At 34.5% G+C, this 15,085-nt stretch overlaps 2 protein-coding genes across 2 annotated transcripts; both read left to right on the top strand.

Moving 5' to 3' along the window:
• Positions 1 to 1,753: 1,753 nt before the first annotated feature.
• LOC130960813 (brefeldin A-inhibited guanine nucleotide-exchange protein 2-like) lies at positions 1,754 to 11,871 on the top strand. The gene is made up of 11 exons (XM_057886288.1): positions 1,754 to 3,260; positions 3,925 to 4,242; positions 4,472 to 4,814; positions 4,891 to 5,313; positions 5,402 to 5,694; positions 6,097 to 6,370; positions 7,610 to 8,115; positions 8,792 to 9,113; positions 9,230 to 9,611; positions 9,754 to 10,436; positions 10,866 to 11,871. Exons 1-11 carry the CDS (start codon positions 2,053 to 2,055, stop codon positions 11,475 to 11,477), a joined length of 5,364 nt encoding a protein of 1,787 aa, XP_057742271.1. The 5' UTR covers positions 1,754 to 2,052; the 3' UTR covers positions 11,478 to 11,871.
• Positions 11,872 to 13,037: 1,166 nt separating this feature from the next.
• On the top strand, positions 13,038 to 13,803 carry LOC130961821 (calcium-binding protein CML24-like). The gene has a single exon (XM_057887842.1). It carries the CDS (start codon positions 13,107 to 13,109, stop codon positions 13,794 to 13,796), a length of 690 nt encoding a protein of 229 aa, XP_057743825.1. The 5' UTR covers positions 13,038 to 13,106; the 3' UTR covers positions 13,797 to 13,803.
• The last annotated feature ends 1,282 nt before the right edge of the window (positions 13,804 to 15,085 follow it).

Below are 15,085 nucleotides of genomic sequence, written 5' to 3' on the forward strand. Positions count from 1 at the left end.
CTAAATTGAATCCAATACTATTAAAAGATATAAATTAAATTTAATTGATTTGATTTATATAGAATCATTGGACATACATAAAATTATTTTGTTTTAGAATATTGGTGTAATATTAGATGTCATTTAATTTGTTTATGTTATTTATTCTATTTTCTACTATGTGTTATTTTTTATATGTTAAAACTTTTTTTAAAAAAATTATTTATAGATAAATATTTTAAATTATACAATAATAAAATATTATTTATCTAACGTACTTACTAATTAATAAAAATATATTATAAAAATTTATAAAATAATATTTCATATTCCATTTTATATATATTTTGATCATATTCCATGATATGCCATTCAAATAAGCATTTTATAACAAAAGGTACCCTCCCCAATAACTAAAGTACGGAAGAGAGGAGACGTTAAGTAATCATTTGATTGTACGAAAAGGTAAATCTTAAGGTTCACTCAGATCTCAGTTTCTATTAACATGTTCATGCATGCTTTCATGAAGAGAGCTTATTTTTTAAATCTACCTAGGATGGTGCTTACTGCTTCCACCTGTCACGTGACTTTCTATTAACTAATTGTGATTTGCTTTTTCAGACAAATCCAGTAATCCATCTATACTATAGATATGCTCATGTTTATTTTTTCTTATATAATATAGATGGCGCAATAAAATATTTTTTAATTTTCATCCCACAACCCTATATATACATATATTGTAAAAATATATGTTAAAATTATTAATTAAAATCTTCTAATAAAAATATATGACTTTAAATCTTTTAATAAAACTTTTTACTAATAATAATTTTACTATATGACCTCAAATAGATAATAATTAAATCCGGATATATAAAACTTATGTTATATCCTATTATTTAAGTTTCCAGGAGCAATGTTCCCGAAACGAGGTGAAAAAAATAGCGGTTTAATAAGAATTTTCCTCAACAATTTGAACTAACGTTTAGAATTTATTTGGGTGAATTTTTAATAAAATTTTTAATAATTTTTAAAAAAATAAAAATAGTTTATATTTAAATATCATGTAAAAATATTTTTTTATTTAATAATTATATTTAGATATGATAATATAAAAATATATTTTTATTTATTATGCTAAAATTATTTTTTAAGTAATTTTTTAAAAAATATAAATTATAATTTTTAAAAGAGACTTTTTATTTTTTAATATTTTTATTTTTATTATTAAAATTTTATGAAACGCACTAAAAAATGAAATTTTTTTAATAATTTAATAACATTTAAACAAATTCTAAATTATAATTGAAAAATATTTTTTAATATTTTTATTATTAAAATTTTATTAAATAAGTTAAAAATAAACTAAAGTTTTTTTCTATTAAAATTATTTTTTAACAACGTAATGACACCTAATCAAATTCTTAAAATAACAGTAATTGTGAAGGTCAAAATTTTAAAGTCATTAATAAACGTACGTTATAAAAATCAAGCTAAGGGAATATTACTACATTATTCTATAAATAAAACGGCCTAAAGAGATTAATTATAAGAAAAATTAAATTATTCAAAGTAAAATGAATAAAAAAAATAAAAGAATTTTCCAATTCTCCGGCAGCTATAGATCTGCAAGATGCGCGAAAACCCAAAAGTACCCTCATGTTGTATCCTTTATTACGCTGGTAAGCGTTAAACTCATACCATTTGGAACGAACGAAAGGGCTTTCGCGTCAATTCAGATCCAAAACTCATAGTTAGTTGCAGAGCTAGTGAGAACCAAAAACGCTCTCTATGAAACAAAATTACAGTAACCATTTTTTTACTTTTCTTCTCTGCGATTTGAGATCGCACCGGAAAACGAAACCACAAACACTTCAACTCGCTCTGGCGCCAACTCACTGAGTCAGCTCGCTGCCATTGTTGAACAGCGTACCGAGCTTCACCAATACTCACTCTCTTAGCTCATGGAATGAGGATCCTAGCTTAGAATCATTCACATTTTCCCGAACGTCTCAGATCTCGCGCCGAGCGCGCGTGTTATCGAGTCGTAACTCGCTCCGCAACTCGGGAATGGCTTCTGCGGAAGCCGATTCCCGACTGAGTAGGATCGTCGTCCCCGCGCTCGAGGCGATCGTGAAGAACGTGTCGTGGAGGAAGCACGCAAAGCTCGCGCACGAATGCAAGTCGGTGATCGACAGGCTCAGAAATAACAATGCAGCGGAGACGGCTGCGTCGCCGTCGGGCTCTCCTTCCGACGGCGAGCCCGATTCCACGTCGCCAGGACCCCTCCACGACGGCGGTCCCGTGGAGTACTCCTTCGCGGAGTCCGAATCGATCCTCAGTCCTCTCATCAATGCCGCGAAATCCGGCGTGCTGAAGATCGCCGAGCCCGCCGTCGACGCAATCCAGAAGCTTATCGCGTACGGCTACCTCCGCGGCGAGGCGGATCCCGGAGGCTCCTCACCGGAGGCGAAATTGCTCTCGAATATGATCGAATCGGTTTGCAAGTGCAATGAGTTAGGAGACGAAACAATGGAGTTGCAGGTTCTGAAAACGCTGTTGTCCGCGGTAACCTCAATTTCGTTGCGAATTCACGGTGATTGCTTGCTTATGATAGTGCGAACCTGTTATGATTTATATCTAACGAGTAAAACTGCGGTGAATCAAACAACGGCGAAAGCCTCGTTGATTCAGATGCTGGTGATTGTGTTTAGGAGAATGGAAGCGGATTCTTCCACGGTTCCTATTCAGCCGATTGTGTTGGCTGATTTGATGGAGCCAGCAGAAAAATCTGATTCTTCCACGCAGTTTGTGCAAGGTTTTATCACCAAGATTATGCAGGACATTGATGGTGTTTTGAACCCTGGTACACCTAGTGCTAAGGTTTCGATGCTAGGTGGCCATGATGGTGCGTTTGAGACTACGGCGACGGTGGAGGGGACAAACCCGACGGATTTGTTGGATTCGACTGATAAGGACATGTTGGATGCGAAGTATTGGGAGATCAGTATGTATAAGACGGCTCTAGAAGGGAGGAAGGGAGAGCTTGTGGATGGTGGTGACATTGTGGAGAGGGATGATGATTTAGAGGTCAAGATTGGTAACAAGTTGAGGAGGGATGCCTTTTTGGTATTCAGGGCACTCTGTAAATTGTCGATGAAGACGCCCCCTAAAGAGGCTTCTTCCGATCCCCAGTTAATGAAGGGAAAGATTGTGGCTCTGGAGCTATTGAAGATTTTGCTGGAGAACGCTGGAGCTGTTTTCAGGACTAGTGAAAGGTATTTCATTTTTGTGTAACTCCTTTCTAGAGTTTCCTTGAAACATTGACATTTTTGGCAGTTAGGGCGAAAAGCATATCTTGGTTTAGTTCAGTTTGTAGACGATCTAGAATGTGTAGTTTCTGTGCCAAACTTAGTAAAGAAGGAGGTCAGCATGACTAGATTGTGCTGAGGAAGGGTCTGTCAGTAATTCATACTAATTTATCATCTGTGACGGTTAGGAATCAATGATCTGCTGACATTGATGTAAGAATTAGCTTACTTATAGGTTACAACATCTAATAATTCATTATGAAAACAATGTTAGTAAAGCTTTCCATTGAGTTATACGTAGTTTTCATGTTAAATATGGTGTCATAAAACACAGACTGGGAAGCAGATAATCAACCATCACTTTATATTTACTATATAAAGTCATGGTTTAGGCTTTAGAAACCAAGCTTAATATAGAATATTTTGAGCAGGATATACAAAGCCCCTATTTCACTTAAGTGATTATATTTGTATTCAGCCCTATTGAGATTGAAACAATTGTAAGAGGAAACTGAAGTGGCAATTCATCTTCTATCTCAGTAAAATGAAAAATAAAAGTTATCTCTACATAATGCTATTCTTTCTTCTATTTGATCACTACTGATGGTTGTACAATTGGTTGAGTAAACAGGTTTCTAGGTGCCATCAAGCAGTACTTATGTTTATCATTGTTGAAGAACAGTGCTTCAACTCTTTTGATCGTTTTTCAGCTATCTTGCTCCATCTTCATCAGTCTGGTATCAAGATTTAGAGCTGGATTGAAGGCCGAAATTGGTGTTTTTTTCCCTATGATAATACTCAGGGTACTAGAAAATGTTTCTCAACCTAATTTTCAGCAAAAGATGATAGTGCTTCGGTTTCTGGAGAAACTTTGCATTGATTCACAGATATTGGTCGACATATTTATCAACTATGATTGTGACGTCAATTCATCCAACATTTTCGAGAGGTATGCTCCATTTTATTTTATACGACATTTAATACATATTTTATTTGATTTTCTTCTCTATGAATCATATATGCAGTTTTTCTGTTCATAATATGACTATCGAGTTTACTATTATTTCCATGTTGCCAACGTGTTTTCATGGATTACTTTCGTAATGGTATTGCTGTGATCTTGATTGTCACTTATTATACTTTGTCTATTTTATATCTAATTGTTCAGTTCCTCCTAGGATGGTCAATGGACTTCTTAAGACTGCTCAAGGTGTCCCTCCTGGTGCAGCCACCACACTTCTGCCACCTCAAGAGGCAACACTAAAACTTGAAGCCATGAAAACCTTGGTTGCTGTTTTAAAATCAATGGGAAGCTGGCTGAACAAACAATTGCTAATTCCAGATCCTCATTCTGCTAAGAAAATTGAAGCAGCTGACAGCAGTGCTGAGGCTGGAGGTTTGACCATGGTAAATGGAAATGGAGAAGATCCAGTTGGACAAGACTCTCCACCTGAAATCTCAAATGATGCATCTGATGTTTCAAATATTGGGCAGCGACGGGCTTATAAACTGGAACTTCTGGTAAGCAGATTTACATGGTTTTGAGAAGTTTGGCTCTGTTGTTGCTTTTGCTTTTGCTAATGCAAGTTTATGGCAGGAAGGTATATCACTTTTTAATAGGAAACCTAAGAAAGGAATCGAGTTCCTCATCAATGCCAAAAAAGTGGGTAATTCACCAGAGGATATAGCTGCTTTTCTTAAAGATGCATCTGGGTTGAACAAGACTTTGATTGGTGATTTTCTGGGAGAAAGGGAAGAATTATCCTTGAAGGTTATGCATGCCTATGTGGATTCATTTGACTTCCAAGGGATGGAGTTTGATGAGGCAATCAGGGTCTTTCTTCTAGGCTTTCGACTGCCTGGTGAGGCACAGAAGATTGATCGGATCATGGAAAAGTTTGCTGAACGTTATTCCAAATGTAATCCAAAGGCCTTTTCTAGTGCCGACACAGCCTATGTCCTTGCTTATTCTGTAATATTGCTCAACACAGATGCTCACAATCCTATGGTGAAGAACAAGGTGTGCTCTTATAATTGTCTGGATTCATTTTCAAATAATTACGATAGACATATTGACTTATTTTCTGTTTGGTCTTTGAGTTGTGCAGATGTCTGTCGATGATTTCATAAGAAACAATCGTGGCATTGATGATGGAAAAGATCTCCCCGAGGAGTATTTGAGGTCCTTGTTTGAGAGAATATCCAGAACTGAGATCAAAATGAAAGATGACAATATGGTTCCGCAACAAAAACAGGCTGCAAACTCTAATAGACTTTTAGGATTGGATAGTATATTGAATATCGTGACCAACAAGCATTGGGAAGACAGCCATATGGAAACCAGTGATGATCTTATCCGTCATATGCAACAACAATTCAAAGAAAAAGCTCGCAAATCCGAGTATGTTCAGTCAAAATTTCCATATTTTTGGACAGAATTATTATCTAAAACATGCCTTTCAACATGTTTTTGTTTGTGGCATGGAGAACCTTCTGTTACAATTGTTCATTCATCTCATGGCTGTTTATGGATCCTACCATGTTTACTAGTATTTATCTGTTGTTTTACTCATTCCATGTCTATCTGAAGTGTGGTGCATCAATCTTAAATTTTCACCAAAGTAAATTCCTTTTATGTGTGCATGTGTGTTGATTAGTTCTTTTAATCACAGTTATATAACTTGTTTGGAATTTCTGACTATGATTTCCTCTTTTTACTGCAGTACCTTTACACATTTATTGAGGGAAAAATTTTGTTTCCAGAATTTATTTTACTTGATTTCTATGTGCTTGCTACTTGTAGGTCGGTCTATTATGCGGCAACAAATGTTGTAATCCTTAGATTCATGATTGAGGTGTGTTGGGCACCAATGTTAGCTGCCTTCAGTGTTCCTCTTGATCAAAGTGATGATGAAGTTATAATATCTCTCTGTCTCGAGGGCTTCCGCTATGCTATTCATGTTACTTGTGGAACGTCCATGAAGACACATCGAGATGTTTTTGTGACTTCACTAGCAAAGTTTACCTCTCTGCATTCTCCTGCTGCCATTAAGCAAAAAAATGTAGATGCAATTAAGGTTGGTTAACTTTAACTTCTTTCCGGACTGGTTTATGTGAAATTTAATAAGCTGATGTTATAATCAACTATCAGTTCATATTGTATGTTATGATACTTTATGCACTGTTATTGCCCCCCTTGCCAAAGGGTCAGTTTATAGACCTTGTCATACAGGTTCAGCTATGAACTTTGTAAATTTAACCATTAGATTTATCTTGAAATAAATCAATGGTTCTCATTCATTTCCAGCTACCTTCTCATCAGGTGCTTGTTTTTTTCACAAAATGAATTTTGAAGCATGCCTTTCCTATTTACTCTATCTATCACTTGCTTCAAATCATATCTCTGGAAAAACCAATGAGTGGTGCAGTATTCATTAGAATGTGGGAGCAAAAAATAGATATCTTGTGAGAGAAGTGGAGAAGAGAGAGGGGAAAAACCAAGCATGGAAACGATATTCATCCATATGTTATCAAATAAGGACAAGGGAGTGGTTCTTTCTTCCAAAACTTTCCTACATTGTCACCATTTTGCCTTCCAAACGACACACCCCCGCGCGCGTGTGTCCGCAACAGTTGGATCTTATATTCACCTCAAAGAGTCACCCTCGTTTCCCCCTTTTACTATTGATTTCTTGGATTTGCCAAAACTTATTTTTTTTAGTAAAAAGTAAAAAAACTTACTGACCTGTATCATTTTTAGTTCAGTAATGCCTTGTGTAGATTGTGGAGGAGAACAGGTATAAATGTCACTACACAGTACTCTTCACATACTTGATACTTTTCTGCCGAAGCAGCAATGTTCAGGCCCAAAAAAATAGAGTATTTTATATTTAGGAAAAACTATGAAATTATTTACAACCTACTGTAAAATATCATGTGCCCATAGCTAGACCCATATATCACTTGCTATTGTTTGTGTATTGAATGTATACATCTTTTATTATTTGAACTTCATGTTTACTTTTTATCAAAGTAAGTTGTAAAGCTGCTTTCTGGATTTACTTTCATAACTGAGTATATTAAAAATAAGTAGTCTAGCCATCAGTTCTTCTGCAAATATGTTGATTATGAAATTTTATGGGGTTTCTGTGGAGTTTGCTGCATTTGCTGGAAATTTTTCTAGGCGAGATCTCCAGACGTATTAAAATGTTCTTGCATATTGGATCTTTTAATTGTTGTAATACATTTTTCGTACCTGACTCAAAGTTAAGTTGTTGATAACATTATGACGGGTTTTCTGTCTGAATTGTTGATAGGCAATAGTTACTATTGCTGATGAGGATGGAAATTACTTACAAGAAGCTTGGGAGCATATCTTGACCTGTGTTTCCCGGTTTGAGCATCTACTTCTTCTCGGAGAGGGCGCTCCACCAGACGCTACATTCTTTTCCTTTCCTCAGAATGAGTCAGAAAAGGCAAAGCAAACGAAATCAACCATTCTTCCTGTTTTGAAAAAGAAGGGACCTGGTAGGTTACAGTATGCTGCTGCCACATTGATGCGAGGTTCATATGACAGTGCTGGAATTGGTGGCAATGCTTCTGGAACCATCACATCAGAACAGGTGAACAATATAGTTTCTAATTTGCACATGTTGGAACAAGTTGGAAGCTCTGAAATGAATCGCATATTCACTCGGAGTCAGAAGTTGAACAGTGAGGCCATAGTAGATTTTGTTAAGGCTCTGTGCAAGGTCTCCATGGACGAACTAAGATCTCCGTCTGATCCCCGAGTTTTCAGCCTCACAAAGATAGTTGAGATTGCGTATGTATTACTTGCCTAGTGCTTATTGCATTCTACACCTTAGCTCTTCCTCTAAACTTTTCATAATCTTTTTCTCATGGCTCAAGGTTTAAGGGTGTGGGCGAGTTATTAGAGAAAAACAGCACATGGCATTCTGGTAGATTTTATCTTTCAGGGTGTAACAATATTCTTTGGCACTCTGCCACCTTAGTTTTCTCTTTTTTGGTTGATTGTTCATTCCAAATTCCCCAATCTCTGTCTGAGCTTTTTGTTATGGCTCGTACTATTTATGGATAGGGTTTATTACAAAAACATAGAAAATGGCACTTTGGCATGTTGATCTTGGTTGTTGCATTATTCTTTGTTGTGTAGAAACTAAGCATGTTGCTACCTTTTTTACTCTTGGTTTAGTGCCTCTTCTGAGTCCTCAAACTCATGCATTTGGGAAAATTGGTGAATCGAACTACTTTTCATTTCAAATTCCGGTGGTCATTATATTGGCTTGCCTGTGTAAGAGGCTACTTTTTTCTTTCAACTCCCTATTTCAGATGTTAAACAACTGCCAAAGTGCTTATTAGGTTTGATGATTGAAAAAACTAAAGTTGAGGCAGAGCAACAAGCTAATGACTTATGTTTTATGATTTATTAATATCTTTGCTTTTCTAATTATTATGTTGACATGACTATATTGCAACAGGCACTATAATATGGACCGCATCAGGCTTGTGTGGTCGAGCATCTGGCATGTTCTCTCTGATTTCTTTGTGACTATTGGCTGTTCTGGAAACCTTTCAGTTGCAATTTTTGCGATGGATTCCTTGCGTCAGTTGTCAATGAAATTTCTGGAGCGGGAAGAGTTGGCTAATTACAATTTTCAAAATGAATTTATGAAGCCTTTTGAAATTGTCATGCAAAAGAGTAGTGCTGTTGAGATCAGAGAACTAATTATCCGATGTGTCTCTCAGATGGTTTTATCTCGTGTCAAAAATGTCAAATCTGGATGGAAGAGCATGTTCACGGTAGAGTTGATCGACTTTTCTCTTCTGTTTATGATAGGGACATTTTTTCTTTTCTGTCGATTGTTTGTTGTCTTTTAACTCCTTTTTCTCATTATTAAGTATAAACTTGATTTCAGGTATTCACTACAGCAGCATATGATGACCATAAGAACATTGTATTCTTGGCTTTTGAAATTATTGAGAAGATTATTCGAGATTATTTTCCATACATTACTGAGACAGAGACCACCACATTCACTGACTGTGTGAATTGTCTAATTGCTTTTACAAATACTAGATTCAACAAAGAGATTAGCCTAAATGCCATTGCTTTTCTTCGGTTCTGCGCAACCAAACTAGCCGAAGGAGACCTTGGTTCATCATCAAGAAATAAGGATAAGGAAGTCTCCAGAAAGGCTTCCCCGCGTTCACCTCAAACAGGAAAAGAGGGGAAACAAGACAATGGAGAGGTGACTCAAAAGGAGGATCATCTCTATTTTTGGTTTCCTCTATTGGCTGGTGAGGATGCTGTATTAACCCTTCTTGCAAAATTATGTTATCAATATTCTTAAGTTGCTCAAATGATTATTATCATCTTCTTTCATGTTGTAAGAAGCTTGGCTTTTGTTAGAAGTACTTATTCTTGGTCAACATTGTGCAGGATTATCTGAGCTTAGTTTTGATCCAAGGCCTGAGATTAGGAAGAGCGCCTTAGAAATCCTATTTGAATCCTTGCGCAATCATGGTCATCTTTTTTCACTACCTTTATGGGAAAGAGTATTTGAGTCAGTCCTCTTTCCCATATTTGATTTTGTACGACATACTATAGATCCTTCTGGGAGTAGTTCCCCTGTCAATAATGAAGTAGAGATTGTTGGTGATCTTGAGCACGATGCTTGGCTTTATGAGACATGCACATTGGCCCTCCAATTGGTTGTAGATCTTTTTATCAACTTTTACAACACTGTCAATCCACTTTTAAGAAAGGTCCTGATGCTACTGGTAAGCTTTATACAGCGACCTCATCAAAACCTTGCTGGCATCGGTATTGCTGCATTTGTACGTTTGATGAGTAATGCTGGGGAGCTATTTTCTGATGAAAAGTGGTTAGAAGTGGTTTTGTCGCTAAAAGAAGCAGCTATTGCAACTCTCCCTGACTTCTCATTCTTTGAAAATGAAGACTTTGTGAATAGAAATTATGAACATGCACCAACAGCTGAAGATGATGGTGATCTTCCTGACTCGGCGTCACCTGAAACTTTAGCAAACCTGAGGACTCGTCATCTTTTTGCGTATTTGTCTGATGCAAAAAGCCGAGCTGCTGTTGAGCTTTTGTTGATTCAGGTAAATTCCAATTCTCTTTCTTCAGACGTTCTTAAAATGCCTTGCTCCAAAAATAGAGGAGACCAAGAGCTGTAGCTCAAGTAGCAGTTAGACTTTGACATTGTCCAGTTTGGGATCAAGTTTTAGACAACCTTTGTAATGGAAAGAAGGCACAGCAGTTTCTTTTAAAAATGATGAAATTTCAATTAGCACTTAGCAGTTTCTTGGAATTTTGGTCTTGATCTTTATTATTTACATTACCATTAGATTCTTAATATATTGGTTCTGCTAAAAATATGTATATTTAGGAATATGACAAAATTGGGGGATTGTTTCTTTACACTCAAACTTGTTCTGGTACACAGCAATGTGCACTGTTATGCATCCCTGAAATATTGATGAATGTGTTTTTTGAGGAATAATGTTTAACACTCTTCCTGAAATTGGCAGGCAGTGATGGAGATATATAACATGCATCGATTTCGCCTTTCAGCAAAACACATGCTAGTCCTGTTTGATGCATTGCATGAGGTGGCATTACATGCTCACAAGATTAACAGCGATACTACTTTACGTTCAAAGCTTCAAGAGTTTGGTTCCATGACCCAAATGCAAGACCCTCCATTATTACGACTTGAGAATGAGTCGTACCAAATATGCCTTACATTTTTACAGAACCTCATTATTGACAGGCCTTATAGTTATGAGGAGACAGAGGTTGAATCTCATCTTGTTCGGCTGTGCCAGGAGATCTTAGAGTTTTATATTGTAGTTGCAAGTTCTGGATTTACAACTCAGCCTTCTCGTGACAGACAGCCACATTGGTTAATTCCATTAGGGTCTGGGAAGCGGAGAGAACTGGCTACACGTTCACCTCTTGTCGTGGCTACGCTTGAGGCTATTTGTAGTTTAGGAGATGCTTCATTTGAGAAGAACCTCTCTAATTTTTTCCCTCTCCTTTCAAGCTTGGCAAGTTGCGAACATGGTACGCACGAAGTCCAGGTTGCTCTCTGTGATATGCTCAGTTTATCAGTTGGTCCTGTTCTGCTGAAGTCATGTTGAGTAGTTAAGACTAACCCTGCATTTTGAGATGCAGGATATTTTTGTTCATAATTTGTTCCGTCCTTTTCCATTACTTGTCAATAATATAGTTTGAAACTCTGTATGAAAAGTTAGTAATGATTGTGTTATAGCTTACGCTTTTCAAGTTCTGTATGTTAGAAGCTTAGCTTCTGCGGTCAGAATTAATTTGTATTACTAGAGGCTTAGTGTTGTACGCTTAACTTCTACTCATTTTTCAGAGGAATTAGTTTTGAAGCATTTATTCAACTCTGAATTAGTTTTTGCGAAAATTTGGTGGTTGTAAGTAAAATGTGAATATGATTGGAAACAGCTACATTCTATGAATATTTGTTTCTAATTATCTAATGAAAAGTTAATGCACATAATAATTAAGACGAATGCTCTCTGTGTGTGAATATGTAAACAGACATCTAGTTTCCATGCTGTTGCTGATGTCTTAATTTGTACCCTAGTCACATTTTCGAGTGTTCCGCTACCTGTTTCCTTCACAAAAGCTGTCTTCATAAGTAATAATGCTATACTTGAATTACAAATTACATAATTGGTTATGTATGTATTTGTATTTTATTAAAATTTAAATTCTTGATTTTCTTATTAACTATTCAAATGTTGTACAACACTTTTAAAGTTCAAGATTGTAATTACATTTTAGAAGAATATCCAAAACGCTTTTCAGCATGCAATTCCAGGATGTCATAGGCCTTCCCACATGTAAGTATGGAGCACAAGTTCGCTATTAAGAATGCTGTCTTCTTGTCCACAAAATCCAAGTACTGTTAACTTAGCCGAAAACTGCTTTGTCATTGATTCAGTTGAAGTCATTTGGATGCCACAGTAGAGAACAAAAATAATTTAGGACCGTGAAAGTGAAATTTTCCCCCGCCTTGTGTGCTTGATTTTTCTAACTTTTCCCACCACTCACATAACATACAAAAACCTTAGCCAAATCCAAAGGAAATAATCACTAATCTGCAATGGTAGGTATAGATAGTTCAAAAAACAAAATTTTCAAGACATGCATGCTGATAAAATATGAAATTCCAAGATTTGTGTATTATATCAAAAAGGGTTAACCCCTCAAGAGACTTGAAAAGTTGAGAGCTCTAAAGTTTTTTGGGGAAAAACCATTTCTCCATTAAATAAAATGTCAAATTCATAAACATGGATATTAATATATCCCATATAAAAAGAAAAAAAAAGTGAATTAATTCGATGTAAAAATAAAAATTAAAAATATGCCCGGTAATTATTTCTCTAACTAGAATGTGACAAAAAATGTCTTGTCATAACTTCCTAAAGCTACATTCACCACATAGTCTAATAAAAATAGACCGAAAATGTTTGATAAATAAAATAAATTAATTAAAAATAAAATTTCTCTTATTTAATATTTATTACTTATTATAATAATTAATAAATATTAAATAAAATAAGTTTTGTCTATTTTTTTTTTGTCTCCCTATCATTACCCAAAAAATAAATATCATTCTCATACGGAATCAACAATTACCTTTCATATTCAACAGCTCTTATCATCATACATAAATCATTGCATATTTCATATACCAATAATAATAATAAAGTCCAATAACCCTTCCTTCAATCATAATGTTGCAACCTTTCACACCCTTCTTTTCCTTTCTTCATAGAAAATCCAAATCACTCCTCAACCTCCCAAAACCCGCACCGAGTAGTAGTTGCTGTTCATGCTGGTGCTGGAGAAGACGGCGACCCAGAAGAAAATTCTCACCAAGTTTTGATTTTGATGAATTCTCAGCGTCTTTCATAGACATGAATCTGTCAAGGCAGTTCCAACAAGTGTTCAAGCTCATTGATTCCAATGGTGATGGAAAAATCTCAACCACTGAGCTCAGTGAAACTCTTCTATGTCTTGGATACAACAAGTGCATGGCTAAAAAAGAAGCTGAGAGAATGGTGAGAGCTTTGGACTTTAATGGAGATGGGTTTGTTGACTTTGATGAATTCATGGTTGTGATGAGAGAAGGAATAGCAACAACAGAAGAAGAAGAAGAAGGTGGCAAGAACAATAACAATAATAATATTGATCAAGATGAGTATCTTATGGATGCTTTTCATGTGTTTGATTCTGATAAGAATGGACTAATCTCTGCTAAGGAATTGAGGAGAGTTTTGGTTAATCTTGGGTGTGATCGTTGCAGCATCAGAGAGTGTAAGCGTATGATCAAAAGTGTTGACAAGAATGGTGATGGGTTTGTTGATTTTGATGAATTTAGATCCATGATGAAAAAGGGACTTTCCAAATCCAAACAAAATTAGAACAAAATATGGTTTGTCATGTATCTTTCATTATTCTCTAATTTTTCTTCTTTTTGATCAAGTATCAAATAATTATTATTGTATTTTATGCTAATAACATATCATCAATTTATTATTAGATGAAGTGTAATCTTTATTCATAGTAAAGTTTAAGTCTCATCCAATAATAAATAGATGATATTTTAATCTGAAATACAATAATAATGGTTGTCAAAAATATTTTTCTTTGTTTTTGTTCACTTTACTAACATAATGTATTCACACTCCAAACAAGGAGCCTCAAATTGGATGAGAGAAGCAATCAAATTTGTTTGAAAATAATTATTATCAGAGGAGAATTATTGTATATTCTGTTTGTTTAGGAGATTAATTTCATGCAAACAATAGTTTTGTGGTATGATTGATCATAGAAGCTGAGGTCCTATATGAGCAAGAAAATGGACGGTGCGTGCGATATGTGTTTTATGTTCAAGTGGAAGCAATCAAGTTATAAAAACTAAACCGGATCGGCGGGTTCAACTAAAAAATTAAAGAATTAGATCTTTATTCAATTTGGTTTGATATTTCGACCTTAAGGTAAAAAAATCGGTCAAACTCGTTCTGAATTGGTTAACCGCAACTATTTTGCCAAAAAGCTGTAGCAAAGTGTTAAACCTGGCACTGGACATGACTCACCACTAGGCCAATTGTCTTCTTATTACATAGTCTATTTATAATTTTATATATTTAATATCTATGCAACTCAAAAGAACTTTTTTATAGATATTTGTTATATATTATATATATAATATATATATATATATATATATATATATATATATATATATATAAAACTCATATTATAATATATATATATATATTAATTAATTAAGTCAAATTTAAGTTATATCAAATATTAATTTTATTTTTAATAATAATATTGTATTTTTCATTTTTATTATTAATATTTTTATTTTATTATAATTATTAAATAAATATTAAACATTTTAAATATTTATATATTAAAATATTAATAAATATATGTATTTTAAATTTTAAATTTATATTTATATTTTTTATTTTTTATTTTTTATTTATATAAAATTAATTTTATCGGTTCAACCAGTAATTTATCGATTAAATTAATAAATTAATAACTATCGGTTTGATTACCGATTCAATTATGACAATATTCAAATAATTATTCGTTTTATTTTTCTATAGTATTATTTTTTATTTAATTTAAACTAACTATTAAACATAAGTTGCACTTGCAGCTCATGCTATTATTTAATATATGTTTTATATAT

This window comes from Arachis stenosperma, chromosome 2 (assembly GCF_014773155.1).
Source record: "Arachis stenosperma cultivar V10309 chromosome 2, arast.V10309.gnm1.PFL2, whole genome shotgun sequence".
Classification (NCBI taxonomy): Eukaryota; Viridiplantae; Streptophyta; class Magnoliopsida; order Fabales; family Fabaceae; genus Arachis; species Arachis stenosperma.

Bases quoted from the DNA above. Each gene is read 5' to 3' on its own strand.
- LOC130960813 (XM_057886288.1), top strand. From the start codon at position 2,053: ATGGCTTCTGCGGAAGCCGATTCCCGACTGAGTAGGATCGTCGTCCCC. The intron at 5,314-5,401 runs GTGTGCTCTTAT...TGAGTTGTGCAG, and splicing joins ATCCTATGGTGAAGAACAAG to ATGTCTGTCGATGATTTCAT. The intron at 10,437-10,865 runs GTAAATTCCAAT...TGAAATTGGCAG, and splicing joins TTGAGCTTTTGTTGATTCAG to GCAGTGATGGAGATATATAA.
- LOC130961821 (XM_057887842.1), top strand. From the start codon at position 13,107: ATGTTGCAACCTTTCACACCCTTCTTTTCCTTTCTTCATAGAAAATCC.